At 36.7% G+C, this 14,946-nt stretch overlaps 1 protein-coding gene and 1 long non-coding RNA gene across 4 annotated transcripts in view; one reads left to right on the top strand and one right to left on the bottom strand.

The window, feature by feature from the left end:
* The window catches only part of atp8b4 (ATPase phospholipid transporting 8B4), a 70,602-nt gene that overhangs the window by 11,551 nt on the left and 44,105 nt on the right, over positions 1-14,946 (top strand). For 2 of the 3 annotated variants that reach the window (XR_012400509.1, XM_073943365.1), the window contains exons 1-3: positions 4,081-4,358; positions 10,297-10,355; positions 13,097-13,210. Coding sequence is in view for 2 of the 3 variants with exons in the window: in XM_073943365.1 (XP_073799466.1) it covers positions 4,283-4,358; positions 10,297-10,355; positions 13,097-13,210 (249 nt within the window). In the remaining variant the exon portion in view is untranslated. Of the gene's footprint in view, positions 1-4,080; positions 4,359-10,296; positions 10,356-13,096; positions 13,211-14,946 lie in introns of those variants that run through there. The other variant, XM_682623.9, reaches the window with a different exon arrangement.
* Positions 7,392-11,924, bottom strand: LOC141381020 (uncharacterized). Its single transcript, XR_012400514.1, has 3 exons — positions 11,587-11,924; positions 9,494-10,831; positions 7,392-9,399 (listed from the first exon to the last, which is right to left on the bottom strand). It is a non-coding gene; the product is annotated as an uncharacterized lncRNA (long non-coding RNA).

The following is a 14,946-nucleotide window of genomic DNA, read 5'->3' as shown; positions in this document are numbered from 1 at the left end:
TGGGAAAATAACATTTTCTTCATTAATCTGAAAAACTGAGCAAACAAATTTATATACAGTATTATATAATCTTTTAATTACTAATTTTAATTACTAACTACATTACATCATCAATGCTGTAAAGGGAACCTTACGAAATGGAAAAACACTGTGCATAGCTATAGCTAACTTATCTTAGCTTAGGCTTACCACTCAACAAGATCACAGTTGTTCTTTCACCACACTTAAATGTTGCCTGATCATTGCTGTTAAATTTTACAATGCAAATAATTTGATCAATTTCATTTAATTCAGAAGAAACAAAGAATCAATTTCAAATAGCAATGGGTGGTTAAAAATACCTGTGTATCGCTATATACATCGTATGGCAAAAACTAGGTTCCTGAACAAGCTTGAACAGCATGTGAAAGAGCTTATTTAATACAATAAAAATACTAAACTGTCAATGCTTACCTCTTAACATGCTCACTGTTGATCTGCTCCTTCAAAATGTCGTCTGATCACTGCCGTTGTTGAGATTCAAATGCAAACATCTCAATCAAATCCGTGTTATTGAGTAAACTTTCTTAAAAAAAACGTGAAGCAGTCTTTCCTCAATTTTATTAGCTTAATTGGTTGCTCAAATTCAGCCTAATAGTTGCACTGGTTTGCTTAAAAAAATAAAATAAGTCAAATTCATCTCTTGATTTTATTAGCAAATTCTTCTCTTTATTTTATAATAAATCCAGAATATTCATTTTTAAAGAAAATATACACATTATTTTTAATGACTGCATCATTTTTTTAATGAAAATTACAAGCCTCAAGATTCATTTCTTGTCGGCTTAGTCCCTTTATTAATCCGGGGTTGCCACAGCGGAATGAACCGCCAACTTATCCAGCACATTTTAAATTTAATTTAGCCTACCTGCCTACCTATTCACCTGTACCGCATGTCTTTGGACTGTTGGGGAAACCGGAGCAACCGAAGGAAACCCACGCGAACACAAGGAGAACATGCAAACTCCACACAGAAACTCTTGCTTTTAGGCGACAGCACTACTTTCTGCGCCACTGCATCGCCCTTTTTACAGTGTGTGTTGCTATAAAGTTTATAAAAAATTCTGGCTGGTTGCTAGGTGTTTCATATTGGTCCACTCCAAAGTTAATACTTGGTCCACTCAAAAGAACATATTCACAGTACATGTACTCCTTTTGATGTTACAGGATTTTCCCCCCACCAGTTTGACAATTACATATGTCACAAACTCAAACGTGTGGAATTTCATCTAGAGACTCAGTTATTTGGTCAGTCTTGGGTAGTTAAATTTCCTGTTCTGCAAGACTGGCTGCGATTGTGACATTTAGCTGTACTCGAGGACAGTCTGGAGTGTATGATGCGACTGCGGTGCAATACAACTCCACACAACTTGTTCAGGCCGGCATATAATGTGACCCTCAGCAAAATATAAACTGGAGCCAAGCCCAGATCCCCGAATTCCCATCGATTCAGATAGATTATATTGTAACGATTAATGTTTCACATCACAAGCAACACAAAGGACATCAGCCATGTTGTACAGTAAATCTTCCTGCGGTAGAACAATAGATCCACTATCTTGCGAGGTCACAGAGTTCAGCTATGGAGTTACACACTAACATATAAGAGGATACTATAAAAATATGAGGGTAATTTTTTGACTTGAAGACCGGGGTGGCGGGAGGGTTGGCTCAACAGAGAAGGACCGCCACATTTTAGAGAGTCTACAAGCTGATCAACATAAAACCTATATCACAAGCACAACATGAGGATGTTTCCTACTGCACTCATGTGTTTTTTATAGTTTCTACATCATTTCATGACAAAAACTGTAAAAAATCCAAACTTATAATGTAGTTTCAGAATGAGGTTTTACTTATGCTTAGCTCCTTTAGCAGAATGTAGACAAGATAAGTCTTTGGCTTTAGGTTCTTGATGTTTTACATTAGAAAATTTAACATTCATATGAATTCAAACATTTTCATTCGGTTCTATTTCAGAAGTTTCCACAGCGGAATGAACCGCCAACTATTCCCAGCAAATGTTTTACGCAGCAAATGCCCTTCCAGCTGCATCCCAGTACTTGCAAACACCCATACACACAGTCATACACTACGAGCAATTTAGTTCATCCAATTCACCAATAGCATATGTGTTTGGACTGTGGGGGAAACCGGAGCACCCGGAGGAAACCCACGCCAACAATTTAAATTTAATTTAAGACAAAACATTGCATATTTGATAAAAACAAATGGTTAATAATTTAAAGTAATAATATTTACAGTTGCGCAGTAGGTAGTGCTTCCTCACAGGAAGAAGCTTGCTGGGTCGCTGGTTCGAGCCTCAGCTCAGTTGGCGTTTCTGTGTGGAGTTTGCATGTTTTCCCTGCGTTCGTGTGGGTTTCCTCCGGATGCTCCGGTTTCCCCCACAGTCCAAAGACATGCGGTACAGGTGCATTGGGTAGGCGAAATTGTCCGTAGTGTATGAGTGTGTGTGTGAATAAGTGTGTGTGGATGTTTCCCAGAGATGGGTTGCGGCTGGAAGGGCTGCGTAAAAAAATGTGCTGGATAAGTTGGCGGTTCATTCCACTGTGGCGACCCCGGATTAATAAATTGACTAAGCCGACAAGAAAATGAATGAATGAATGGTTTGCGCAGTGAGTTATTATTACAGTAGCGCGTTCCAATTCCCCTATAGCGCATGTCTTTGGACTGTGGGGTAAACCGGAGCACCTGGAGGAAACCATATTCGATGAAATTTTAATTAAATAAAAATTAATTTGACTGAATTAGTTGTGACACGTTTTTAAGGAACTGCAAACTGGAACTCTTCTGCAAGTTTCTCTTGACTTGTTTGGGACACGTCTAACTCTGCACTTCTGCATTGCTCCATGTTTCATCATCTTTCTCAGTGTTTCCTCAATGTAAATATAAGTTCAAGTCCTGCCCACTGCCTACCATGTGAATATATATGCATTATTTCGAAAGCTCTACTGACAGGTTTGTAGTGTTAAACAGGATATCACACCAGTCCTATAATTAGCACAAAGCATTTCAGAAAATAAAAAAGATTTTGAGAGAACATGAACATGTTTGAGGGGCAGCACAGTGGCTCAGTTGTTAGCACTGTCACCTCACAGCAAGAAGGTCTCTGGTTTGAGTCCCGGCTGGGCCAGTTGGCATTTCTGTATGGAGTTTGCATGTTCTTGCTGGCGTGGGTTTCCTCCGGGTGATCCGGTTTCCCCCACAGTCCAAAGACATGCGCTATATGTGAATTAAATAAACTAAATTGACCGTAGTGTATGAGTGTGTGTGTGAAGGAGTGTGTGTTTGGGTGTTTGCCATTCTCCTCTAGCTTCAACAAGAAATTTGTGGCCCACAGAACTGGATATTTTTTCTTTAAACCCTCTCTGTAGAGAAGGTTGTGCATGAAAATCCCAGTAGATGAGCAGTTTCTGAAATACTCAGACCAACCCGTCTGGCACCAACAACCATGCCACAATCAAAGTCGCTTAAATCCCCTTTCTTCCCAATTCTGATGCTTGGTTTGAACAGCAGCAGATCACCTTGACCATGTCTACATGGCTAAATGCATTGAGCTGCTGCAATGTGATTGGCTGATTGGAAAGTTGTGTTAACGAGCAGTTGGACAGATGTACCTAATAAAGTGGCCGGTGAGTGACAATATTGCCAAATAAACATAGAAAAAACATTGTGTGTTATTCAGTTAATTACTAAGTACTAATAACTCCACATAAAATTAATTACTATGCTCAGTATATTGAATCCTGTTAGTATACACTGATTTGCCTAAATCTCTTTTAAACGACACTTCCCAACAGAACTGTTCATTCCTTTTAAAATGAAAGCATTTTAATTAACCCAGCAAATTAAAGTGCAACTTCACAGCAATAAACTATTCCTCTGGGCTTTTCCAGAGGGAGGAGCTGTGTTAATAATGCCAGACGCTTCACCGACTCCTCAGTGAAGAGCTGGTAAATGATTAGGTCTAGCTTCATGCTAATACTCTACATATAAGCCCCGCAGGCCATGAAAATTCCTGAGGTTGGACTGAAGGAAGCACATCTCAATCTCTTACGTTCACAGACAAGTGTAGGCAATATCTACTACATTCTGCTAACTACAGAAAGAAAACAGACACTTCATGGATTGACTGTCTTGCTAACTACACTGTAGCGTTAGCTAGAGTTAGCCATCTGAATGGTTGTTTGTGCATCTTGAAGAATGACATTGCAAACAGGCAATGGCGCCGCGATGGCTGTGGATGTTAATACCATGGAGAGGAGGTTGGAACCTGCGCTCAGTATCACCCGGACAAGGTAGTGCTGAAGATGGGCTGTACAGATGATACATAGGCTTTAGCTGGAATATACTTGATTACATCTGCGGTATTGACCTTAATCTGCAATGCAGAAATGCGCTCGTTTTTTGCGATTGTTTTAGAACTTCTGATTCTGACGTTTTAATGACTATGAATAAAAAACGGCAGAAAACGGTCAGACTACTCCCTCTACAAACAAATGTGTTCATGACTATACATAAAAAGTTGAATAACATAATTAGAAAATATCAGTTTGCAACATCAATCAGCATAACGAGTGATTTTTAACGGCTAAAAATTAATGGAAGTAAATGAGACTGGAAAAAATACTAATGTTGCACCTTTTTGTACACGAAGGTCAACAGGGATATTTTAAAACTCGCTATATACTGCAAAAAAAAAATCTTTCGACGGTAAAAAATGATGATGAATTAGCTAACGCCTTTTCTTCAGAGACATGTACGGTGTGCAGATTTTGCGCGAGGATGCCATCTAGTGTTCAGTATGAACGAAAAAGAAATAACAATTATTATTATTATTAAAGTAGTAGTCTACATGTTCGATAGTTTGTGAATTTGAACCTGTTTACAAAGAGTTTCACTGACATAGTTTCACTTTCACTTCATACCATAAGTTGAGTATTCGAAATACTGAAAGAACAACACCTGTCGTTTTCAATACAGTGATATAGGCTTGGTTAATTAGCATTGCATTATAAATTGTTTATAAAATACCTAGAATGGTTTAAAGAACACAGGTAATCCATATATTGCCACAAATGTTTGTGTATTGTCCGCGTGTTTGATCCATTTATCAGTTTCTAGCATCTTTGTTTTTTTTTTTTTTTTTGCTGTCCTGATAGCTGACAGTAGCCAAAGAGCTTAGAATAACAAAGAGGCGACACTCAATAGAACGCACTGTTGCCAACTATTTTCTACGAAAAGGCGCCAAGATCTGTCCAAAAAGTCACTAAAAGCCACTAGATTACGTCATACGTTAATTGCATATTACTAACGTCATCACGTTCTACCATTTCTGTTTGTTTAACAGCCTATGGTCAATAAAGGGGTTATTATATTTGCACTACGCTTTATGTAAGCATGTCAATTTAACTAAAGTTATTGCTGTTTGAACACAGTATATCAGTATAGATGTGTTGGGAATTTGCAGTAATCTCTCAGACGTAATAAACTCAGACCAGTTCTGAAACTGTCACTAAAACATCTGTGATTGTGAACAAGAAAAGAATATACGGTCAAATCAAATTGTTAAAATGAAGGAGAAGCAGATCAGTTTAACTGTACAAGGGAAATACCTCACACTGCTGCAGGTGCTAAATCATTTGCCATCGATATGCAGAAGGGTGATCTGCTGTCAGGCTGCTGGTGGGAGAGGCTGCTGTATGAGGACTCGGCTGCTTTTCAGTGCTCTAAGGCCGGGGAATGGCCGACAGCATCACCCGCAGCTTGTTGAGAAGAGTAGGGACGGTACCTTATGGACAAATGACCGTCTATAAAAATCTTCAGTAACACACAAAAAAGTTGCTAGATTTGTCGCTAGTCGCTTTTTTGAAAATTTGTTGCTAGGGGGTCTGAAAATTCGCTAAAAGTAGCAACAAAGCCGCTAAGTTGGCAACACTGATAGAAAGTTCCATTGCAACAGCAGCGCCCAGCAACAGCCCCGCGATTCCGCCATTTTGGAGTGAAAGCGATCGGCTCTCTATTGGATCTTATTGCTGTCGTGATGGCAAGCAGCTGCTTTGTTTTTTATTTATTTATTTAAAAAGCGCATTACAGCTGAGATACAACCTGAAAGACGACAATAAACACTTACTCTCACCATCACCAGCACTTTTAATAGTTTATTTTACAGACTTATGATACGCTGTTGTTCTATTGGAGTTTTCATTCAAAAATGGCCGCCGCGGCATCTAGTAGCTGTGTGTCCCAAAACGCACTAAAGTGTCGCCTCTTGGGCTGCGTCCGAAACCGCATACTTCCATACTATATAGTACGCTAAAATCAGTATACGAGCCGAGTAGTATGTCCGAATTCATAGAATTCGAAAATCAGTAGGCGAGAAGTACCCGGATGACTTACTACTTCCGACCAGATTCTGAAGTGTGCATCCCATGCACGCTGCGCCATCCCATAATGCCCTGTGAGAGAATTCATAAATGGAAGTGAGGCGACGGAACTGACACAGGTAAGTCACGTGACCATGACAAAATGGCGGATGTAGTACGTCCGAATTCCATTCATACTTTTCACATTCATACTGTAAATAACGTACTTTTCTAACGACCGAGTAGCACGTTTAAATTTAAATGCAGTACCTACTGAGTAGTAGGCGGTTTCAGACGCAGCCTTGGTGATTCTATGCTCTTTGCCGTAGCTGACATCTTTTCTTCAGAAACATGTATCTCGAGGTTTGTGCACGAGTGTGCCCTCTTGTGTTTAGTATGAATGAAAAAGAAATAACACTTTAATGTATGATCGAGTTATGCAATGATTTATTATTATAACAGTACTCGACTACGTGTTTAATAGTTTACATGTTTGAGCCTGTTTAAAAAGAGGTTTACTGACATGCTTTCACTTTATTTCAAAAGTCGAGTGGTTGAAATACCTAATTTTTGTGACCAGGTGTGATTTAATATCACAGCATGAAGAAGAACGCCTATATTTAATAGTTTTCAGTACAGTGATAAAGGCTAAATCAATTAGCGTCTCGTTATAAATATGCTTATGAAATGCCTAGAATGGTTTAAAGAACACAAATAATCCATGTATTGCCACAAACGTTTGTGTATTGTCCTCGTGTTTGATCCATTTATTAGTTTCAAGCATCTTTGTTTTCTTTGCTGTCCTGCCGTGATAGATGACTGCGGCTAACATTTTTCCTTTAGAAACACGTATGTGGAGATTTTGCGCAAGGGTGACCTCTAGTGTCCAGTATGAATTAAAAATAAATGACATTTCCATGTATGCTCAAGGTATGCAATGAGTTATTAATTACAATAGTAGGCTACGTCTTTAATAGATTATGTGTTTGACTTACTGACTTACTTTCACTCTAAACTCACTTCATACCATCAGTCGAGTGTTTATAACATCTCATTTTTGTGACCAGAGGTGATTTAATATCACAACATGAAGAAGGATGAATATATTTTATAGTATTCAATACAGGGATAAAGGCTAGGTCAGTTAGGATGGGATTATAAATCTACTTGATACACCCAGGATGACTTGAAGAACACAAATAATACATATTGCTACAAGCATTTGTTTATTATCTTCATGTTTCACCCATTTATCCGTTTTTATTATCTTTATACTCTTTCAGTGATAGCTAAAGTCTTTTCCTCAGAAAGATGTATGTGGAGATTTTGCGTAAGGGTGCCCTCTAGTGTCCTGTATGAATGAAACAGAAATTGCACATTTTATTTCTAAATTTTATTTTCTGTTTCTTTTATTTCTTGCTCTATTCTTTCTATTTCTTATCTCCCTCTATATGATGCTGATTAGCTTGATTAGCTACATCAGTGTGTTTAAACATGGTTGAGCTTTGCAGGAGAGCGGGCAACCAGGAGCGGGTTTGAATAAAAATGAAAATAAATGCTTTTCTCCAAAAATACAGACCTTTCATTGGACACATATGAATTATTATCAGTAATACTGTTATTGCTATAAATACCAGAACATATTGTAATGTAATTTTTAGTCCATATCAGTCTGTGGAAAGTTGTTCTTTCAGAAGACGTTTGGTTTCAATCGATGAATGTTCTCACCTTACAGCCTTTCTATTTTTACATCCTTCATTTGCGGAGTGATGTTCACTGATGATTTCACAGACATCACTTTCCAGAAGCCACTGTTTGTGGCTTTTAGCTCATTTATGGCTCTGCACTCAGCTCCTGAAAATGAGAAAGATCATTTAAAGTCTCGTAATGGATGAATTCATGTCCATTATTTACTGTGGGAAAATATTCTTGAGAATAAAATTCTCCTTCACTACTATTTTCGCAATATATTTCTTTACATATGAAAAAAAGCAAAGAATATTTTGTAATTCTTAAACTGCTTATGTTTTTTAAAGTGCATTACTGTGAATTTAACTTTTGAGGAGATTGTCTTTTGTAAAAAAAAAAAATTGGTAACTAATATTTGTAATAATTTGTACATCACTTAAATTTAGGATAGCTTGTTTTGTTTTGTATAGCCATATTTTGTTTAGGAAATTACTCCCAGCGAACAGAACTTTCTCCTAACATTAGTGTTTAGTTGGCATTGATATACATCTTCACGATACTGTTGCAGTTTTTACCACTAGTTTTCATTTGCTTTTTAATATATTCTCATTTTTCTATTTACATTTTTGTTACATTTTTTTCTTTTAAATGTTTAAAAAGTCGTCTTACCCGATCTCTGTTTTAAGTGCTAAAATTGTAAGGGCACATTTTTTCATGTGTTTTCACATCCAACCCTTTTGGAGAGGGGTTATTCTGCTATCCAGGAGATAATTGGAAAACGTTTTATTTTCTCCCCCTCACTTTTTTTTTTTGTTGAATGACATTCCTGAAGACCTTTTTGAGCTTAAACCTCTTTTTACAACTCTTACATATCTGGCTAAGAAATGTATATTATTAAAATGGTCTACTTCTTAAATTTCAACTATTTTCATGTGGATTTCTCAGTTGGCAGTCTTTCTTCCTTTGGAAAAATTTACTTATGACCTCAACCACAAACAGGACAAATTCAGGAGACTTTGGGAACCTCTCCAATCCTTTCTACATAAACTCTGAAATTTTTATTTTAGGAGAGTTCTGGCTTCTTCTGTTTTGTTTTGATTATTTAATTTTTTTTAACATTCATTATTATTATTAAAAAAAATTTAAACTTACCTTTGTACATTTTTATTTAATTTGAAGCGCTTGGGGATGGTTTGTTTGTTTGTTTGTCTGATTGTCTTTGTTGTCTGTACTATTTGAAAATCCTTTAAAAAAAGAATTTACAAATTTTTTTATGTTACGAAAACTAATTATTAATAAAAATATACATAATAATATATACTTGAGTATATCTGTTAACTGTATAACTGTACATAAGTATAGTTACTGTGCGTTCACACTGAAAGTGGTGAGAGCGTCCAAGGTCGCTCAGGCCGCCCTGGCGACAACGCTGTCTGCCTTCAGCTCCAGTGGCGAGAGCGTCAAAATTCGCTACATTGATCTCGTATTTAAAGGGGCCGTTGCAGCATATCATGCAGTTACATTCCTGCATAAAACATGCTTTCTAGAGTGAAAATGTTGCGCAGTTCTTATCAAATTCATTTAACAATGGAAGATCAAGTTGAGAGTCGTGTGGCTTTGTTCCACTTAATTATCCAATGTGTCCATATGTCTGAAATATCCTGAAGCAGCAATACTGTTTTGTATTGTCGCATGAGTTTCCTGCTTTTTTTAAAGATAAATAAATATATAACATTAATGCACATCAGTAACTTATTTAATGCATGTTCCTGTAAGAAAACATTGTAAACAATTGTAATCCGGCGACCGCAATAATCAAACCTTCGGGAACAACTGTGGTCGGAACCAAAGTTCACAGGTCTGTGTTCTCTGAACTCCTCTCAAGCGGTGGACTTTTTCATTCTGATTGCTTGCCGTGGAAGTGCGTCATAGCTCATTACCATAAAGTTAACTTGATTTCAACTCTCCTCGATGGCCACACAGGCGAAGACGCGCTGCTCCTCGCCACTTATCGCCGCCGCCCCTCATTGAAAATGAATGACTTCAAGCTACTTTGACGCTCTCGCCGATTTTAGTGTGAATGTACGCTTACATTAATGCCTGAGATTTTTATTTATTTATTTATTTTTTTGCAGTGGCTTAGTAATCTAAACTTGTCTAAAATATTTCTGTTCTGCTCTAGAGGAAGAACGTCATGTTCGAGCCAACGATCGGGACTACAACGAGAGATTCAGTTATGCTGTGAGTCTCTAAATGTATTTAATTATGTAATGTAATGTGTGGATTTATATAGCTCATCTATCGTGTATGGCAATACCCTCAAAGTGCTTCACAATCATGAGTGGGGTCTCTCCACACCACCATCAGTGCAGCATCCACTTGGATGATGCGACAGCAGTCACAGGACATCGGCGCCAGTGCGCTCACCATACACCGGCTTTTGGTGGAGTGGAGAGACAGTGATACAGCCAATTCAGTGGATGTAGATGATTGGGAGGCCATGATTAGTAAGGGGAGATGGAGAGAATTTAGCCAGGACACCGAGGTTACACCTCTACTCTTTACGAGAGATGCCATGAGATTTTTAATGACCACAGAGAGTCAGGACCTCGATTTAACGTCTCATCTAAAAGACGGCGCTCACTGACAGTATAGTGTCCCCTTCGCTTTTACTGGGGCATTAGGACTCACACAGACCACAACTTGAGTGCCCCCTGCTGGCCTCACTAACACCACTTCCAACAGCAGCCTAGGTTTCCCATGTAGTCTTATAATTCTATGTGGTATTATAATTCATTTTATGATCAATATTATTGACAAAAATGAGCACAAATCAGTGTACCTACTAAGCAATTTGACCAATTTAAGTTGTACAAAATTGTGCAAGAGAAACATCCATTTTTTGGTCAAATTATAATTGTTGTGTCCCAAATGACACCATATACACTTACACACTATACACTTATTACTTATAACTCAACTGTGTAGTGTCGATTTTTTTATAAACAGAAACGCAAATCGTTTTTCTGAAGACATTTAACGGTCGCCAGTTTAATAAAATTAATTACCAAACTACCAAATAGCACTTATCATAAGAACAACCATATTCAACATAAGGTGGCGGCATAATCACTTTCTGCAGTGGTTCTCAAACTTTTTTCACCAAGTACCACCTTAGAAAAAACAGTCTCTCCAAGTACCACCATAATGACCAGTATTGAAATACAGTAGTGTAGAAGGCCTAATTAGGCAGCTAAAGGTCTGCACTGTTCAAAAATGAGGCAGATTAATTTCTATTATTATGAATATTTATTATTGTCAGCAACTTTAAACATAATAAATAGCTTGAACATTAACACAGCTCTGTAATTACAGGTGAAAAAATAAATAATGTTTAAATTAAAATGTGCTTCTAAAAGTAAATTAGAAATGTTCTTAAAAATAAAAAGAAAACTGCTGTACTTAAATGTACAGTATTAACATATAGTAGCTTATTCATAAAAACCTGGAAATGTTCCTTGGACCTCATAAATATAGGTTATTTGTGATTATATTCATATATAAAATATTTTTGAAAAAGTTTGAAATAGATGTAGATTTAGGACTTATTTGTATTTAACATCTAAACTTTAAATATATGATTTTGATTTATGTATTTAGTTTAGAAATTTGATCTGCTTACAGTGTGTTATAGGCTTCGTGTGTCAGAAAAGCAAGTCATTAAACCACATCTGTCAACATTGGGATATAAAAATACGGGATACGCCCCTAACAACCGTTACAAATATGGGGAGGAGATTAACTTCAAATAATAAAATACATAACAGACATTAGAAAATTAAAAATAAAATAAAAGGTTTATCCTATTAAAATCAATTTACTGATCACATTAATGTTAGCATACATTTTAAAGGGTTAAAAACTGTGTTAATTGTTTTTTAAACTTTAATTATCTAGCGATTCCGCGCACCACTAGAAGGAAGCCTGCGTACCACTAGTGGTACACGTACCACAGTTTGAGAACCACTGACTTACTGTATGTGTCAGAATATTGCTGGCACAATCCAAAATAAATCAATCAATCCATCCTCAGCACGCTGTAACCCCGCCCCTTCACTAATAGCCCCTCCCCTTTCTTAACATGAGGAAAACTGCAAGCATTGAGTGGGTAAAGTCTAGAAGGGATACAGCTGCACATACTCACATCAATATAGCATAGTTTTGTGAGACTGTACAACAATAATTAATTTTTTACATTACTGTTAGGGTTGATGTAAGGGGTAGGTGTTTATAAAATACAATTTAATGGATAATTTATTAAATAATATGAATAATATTCTATATAATTACTGTTTTTACATTACTCTGAGGGTTGGTATAGGGGTAGACATTAATAAAATACAATTAATTAATAATTTATATATAATCTAAAAATAAATCATATAAATAGCTATCATTAACTTGGGTGGATTACTCAGTGGTTAGCACTGTCGCCTCACAGCAAGAGTGTGGCTGATTCAAGTCCAGGCTGGGCCAGTTGGCATTTCTGTGTGGAGTTTGCCTGTTCTCCTTGTGTCAGCGTTCTCCCCACAGTCCAAAGACATGCGATATATATGAATTGAATAAACCAAATTGGCCATATGTGAATGAGTGTGTATATGTGTTTCCCTGCATATGTGTTGCAGCTGGAGAGGCTAAGCCAAAGGACAACAAATGAATGAATGGTTAACTTTCGGCCGCAGCTGTATCTCTTTTGGTCACAACCCATTGAGTGCATGTCCAACATTCCACACTTCTGTTTATTGGCTGAATAAGTGCATCATCTGAGCATTTCAAGTGCACTTACTATTTTTATAATTTGTAGAATAGTCTATGTGAATGCACTACTTATACTATTTATTCTATAATATGGGGTGGAATAGTGCAAAAGTATGCAGATTGAGATGGACCTAATGATTTTATTTTCTGTATTTTTCTTGCAGGACAATCGCATCAAGACTGCAAAATACAACGTCTTCACTTTCCTGCCCATTAACTTATTCGAGCAGTTTCAACGTTTTGCGAATGCCTACTTCCTCGTGCTGCTGATACTGCAGGTTTGCCAGCCTTTCCAGGTCACTAATGAAATTACAAAAGCAGCTCACTGAAGATTAATATGGGGACTGTTTTAGAAAATACATATGACCAGATTTTCAGACGCCTTTATTAAAGGTGACAAAAAAAATCAAGATCTGGGAAAAGCGGAAACTGCTGTTTGACATCTTTTTCTGTGAAGCCCAAAAGTAAATATTTAGAAAAATGTCCATAAAGTGGAAGTCAATATTCTCATGGACAAATTATATTTAATTAAGCGTATTAAATTAAGGATTTCATGAACACGGTTGAAGCAGTGATTACATTTTGTAATACAGCCCTATTTCACAAGATAGTTTGAAGCCTCAAACTATATCATGATATATATCATTATCGTGATATGAGATTTTTGTTGTATCGCTCAGCCCGACTTCAAATCAAAGTTCGACGCTTCAAACTATATTACAATACATATCGTCATCGTAATATGAGATTTTTGTCGTATTGCTCAGCTCTACTTCAAATCAAAGTATAAAGCTTTCAACTATATTACGATATATTTATCGTTATCATGATATGAGATTTTTTTCATATCGTCCAGCACGACTTCAAATTAAATTTTAAAGCCTCAAACTTATTGCAATATATATCATTATCGTTATATGACATTTTTGTAGTTTTGTCCAGCCCGACTTTAAATCAAAGTTCAAAGCCTCAAATTATATCACAATATATAGTTTTCGTAATATGAGATTTTTGTCGTGTTGCCCAGCCCGACTTCAAATCAATGTTCGAAGCTTCAAACTATGTCACGATATATATCATTTTCGTCCAACCCAAGTTCAAATCAAAGTTCGTAGCTTCAAACTATATCACGGTATGTATCGTCATCACAATATGACATTTTTGTCGGATCGTCCATCTCTACTTCAAATCAAAGTTTAAAGCCTCAAACTAAATCACAATATATATATCATTATCGTGATATGAGATTTTTGTAGTTTCGTCCAGCCAGACTTCAAATCAAAGATCATAGCCGCAAACTATGTCACGATATATATCATTATCACAATGTGAGATTTTTGTTGTATCGTCCGGCCAGACTTCAAATCAAAGTTCAAAGCCGCAAACTGTGTCACGATATATATCATTATCATAATATGAGATTTTTGTTGCATTGCCCAGCCCGACTACAAAACAAAGTTCAAAGCCGTAAACTATATCACGACATATATCGTTATTGTGATATGAGATTTTTTTTGGATCGTCCATCCCTACCTCGAATCAAAGTTTGGAGCCTCAAACTATGTCATAATATTTATCGTCATCGTAACGATATTGTTGTTGTATCGCCCAGCCTGACTACAAATCAAAGTTTAAAGCTACAAACTGTCACTATATATAGAATTATCGTAATGTTTGATTTCTGTCGTATCTTCCAGCCCTACTTCAAATCAAAGTTTGAAGCTTTCGAACTATATCACAATATATATTGTTATCATAAAATGGGATTTTTGTCATATCGCCCAGCCCGACTTTAAATAAAAGTTTGAAGCTTAAACTATATTACGATATATATCGGTATTGTGATATGAGATTTTTGTTGGATCGTCCATCCCTACCTCAAATCAAAGTTTAAAGCCTCAAACTATGTCATGATATATATCGTCATCCTAACGAGATTTTTGTTGTATCGCCCAGCCCGACTACAAATTAAAGTTCAAAGCCGCAAACTGTCACCATAAATGTCATTATCGTA

The sequence above is a fragment of the Danio rerio genome, chromosome 25 (genome assembly GCF_049306965.1).
Source record: "Danio rerio strain Tuebingen ecotype United States chromosome 25, GRCz12tu, whole genome shotgun sequence".
Lineage (NCBI taxonomy): Eukaryota > Metazoa > Chordata > Actinopteri > Cypriniformes > Danionidae > Danio > Danio rerio.
Note: the sequence above shows the minus strand (reverse complement) of the source record. Positions and strands in the feature narration are given on the sequence as shown.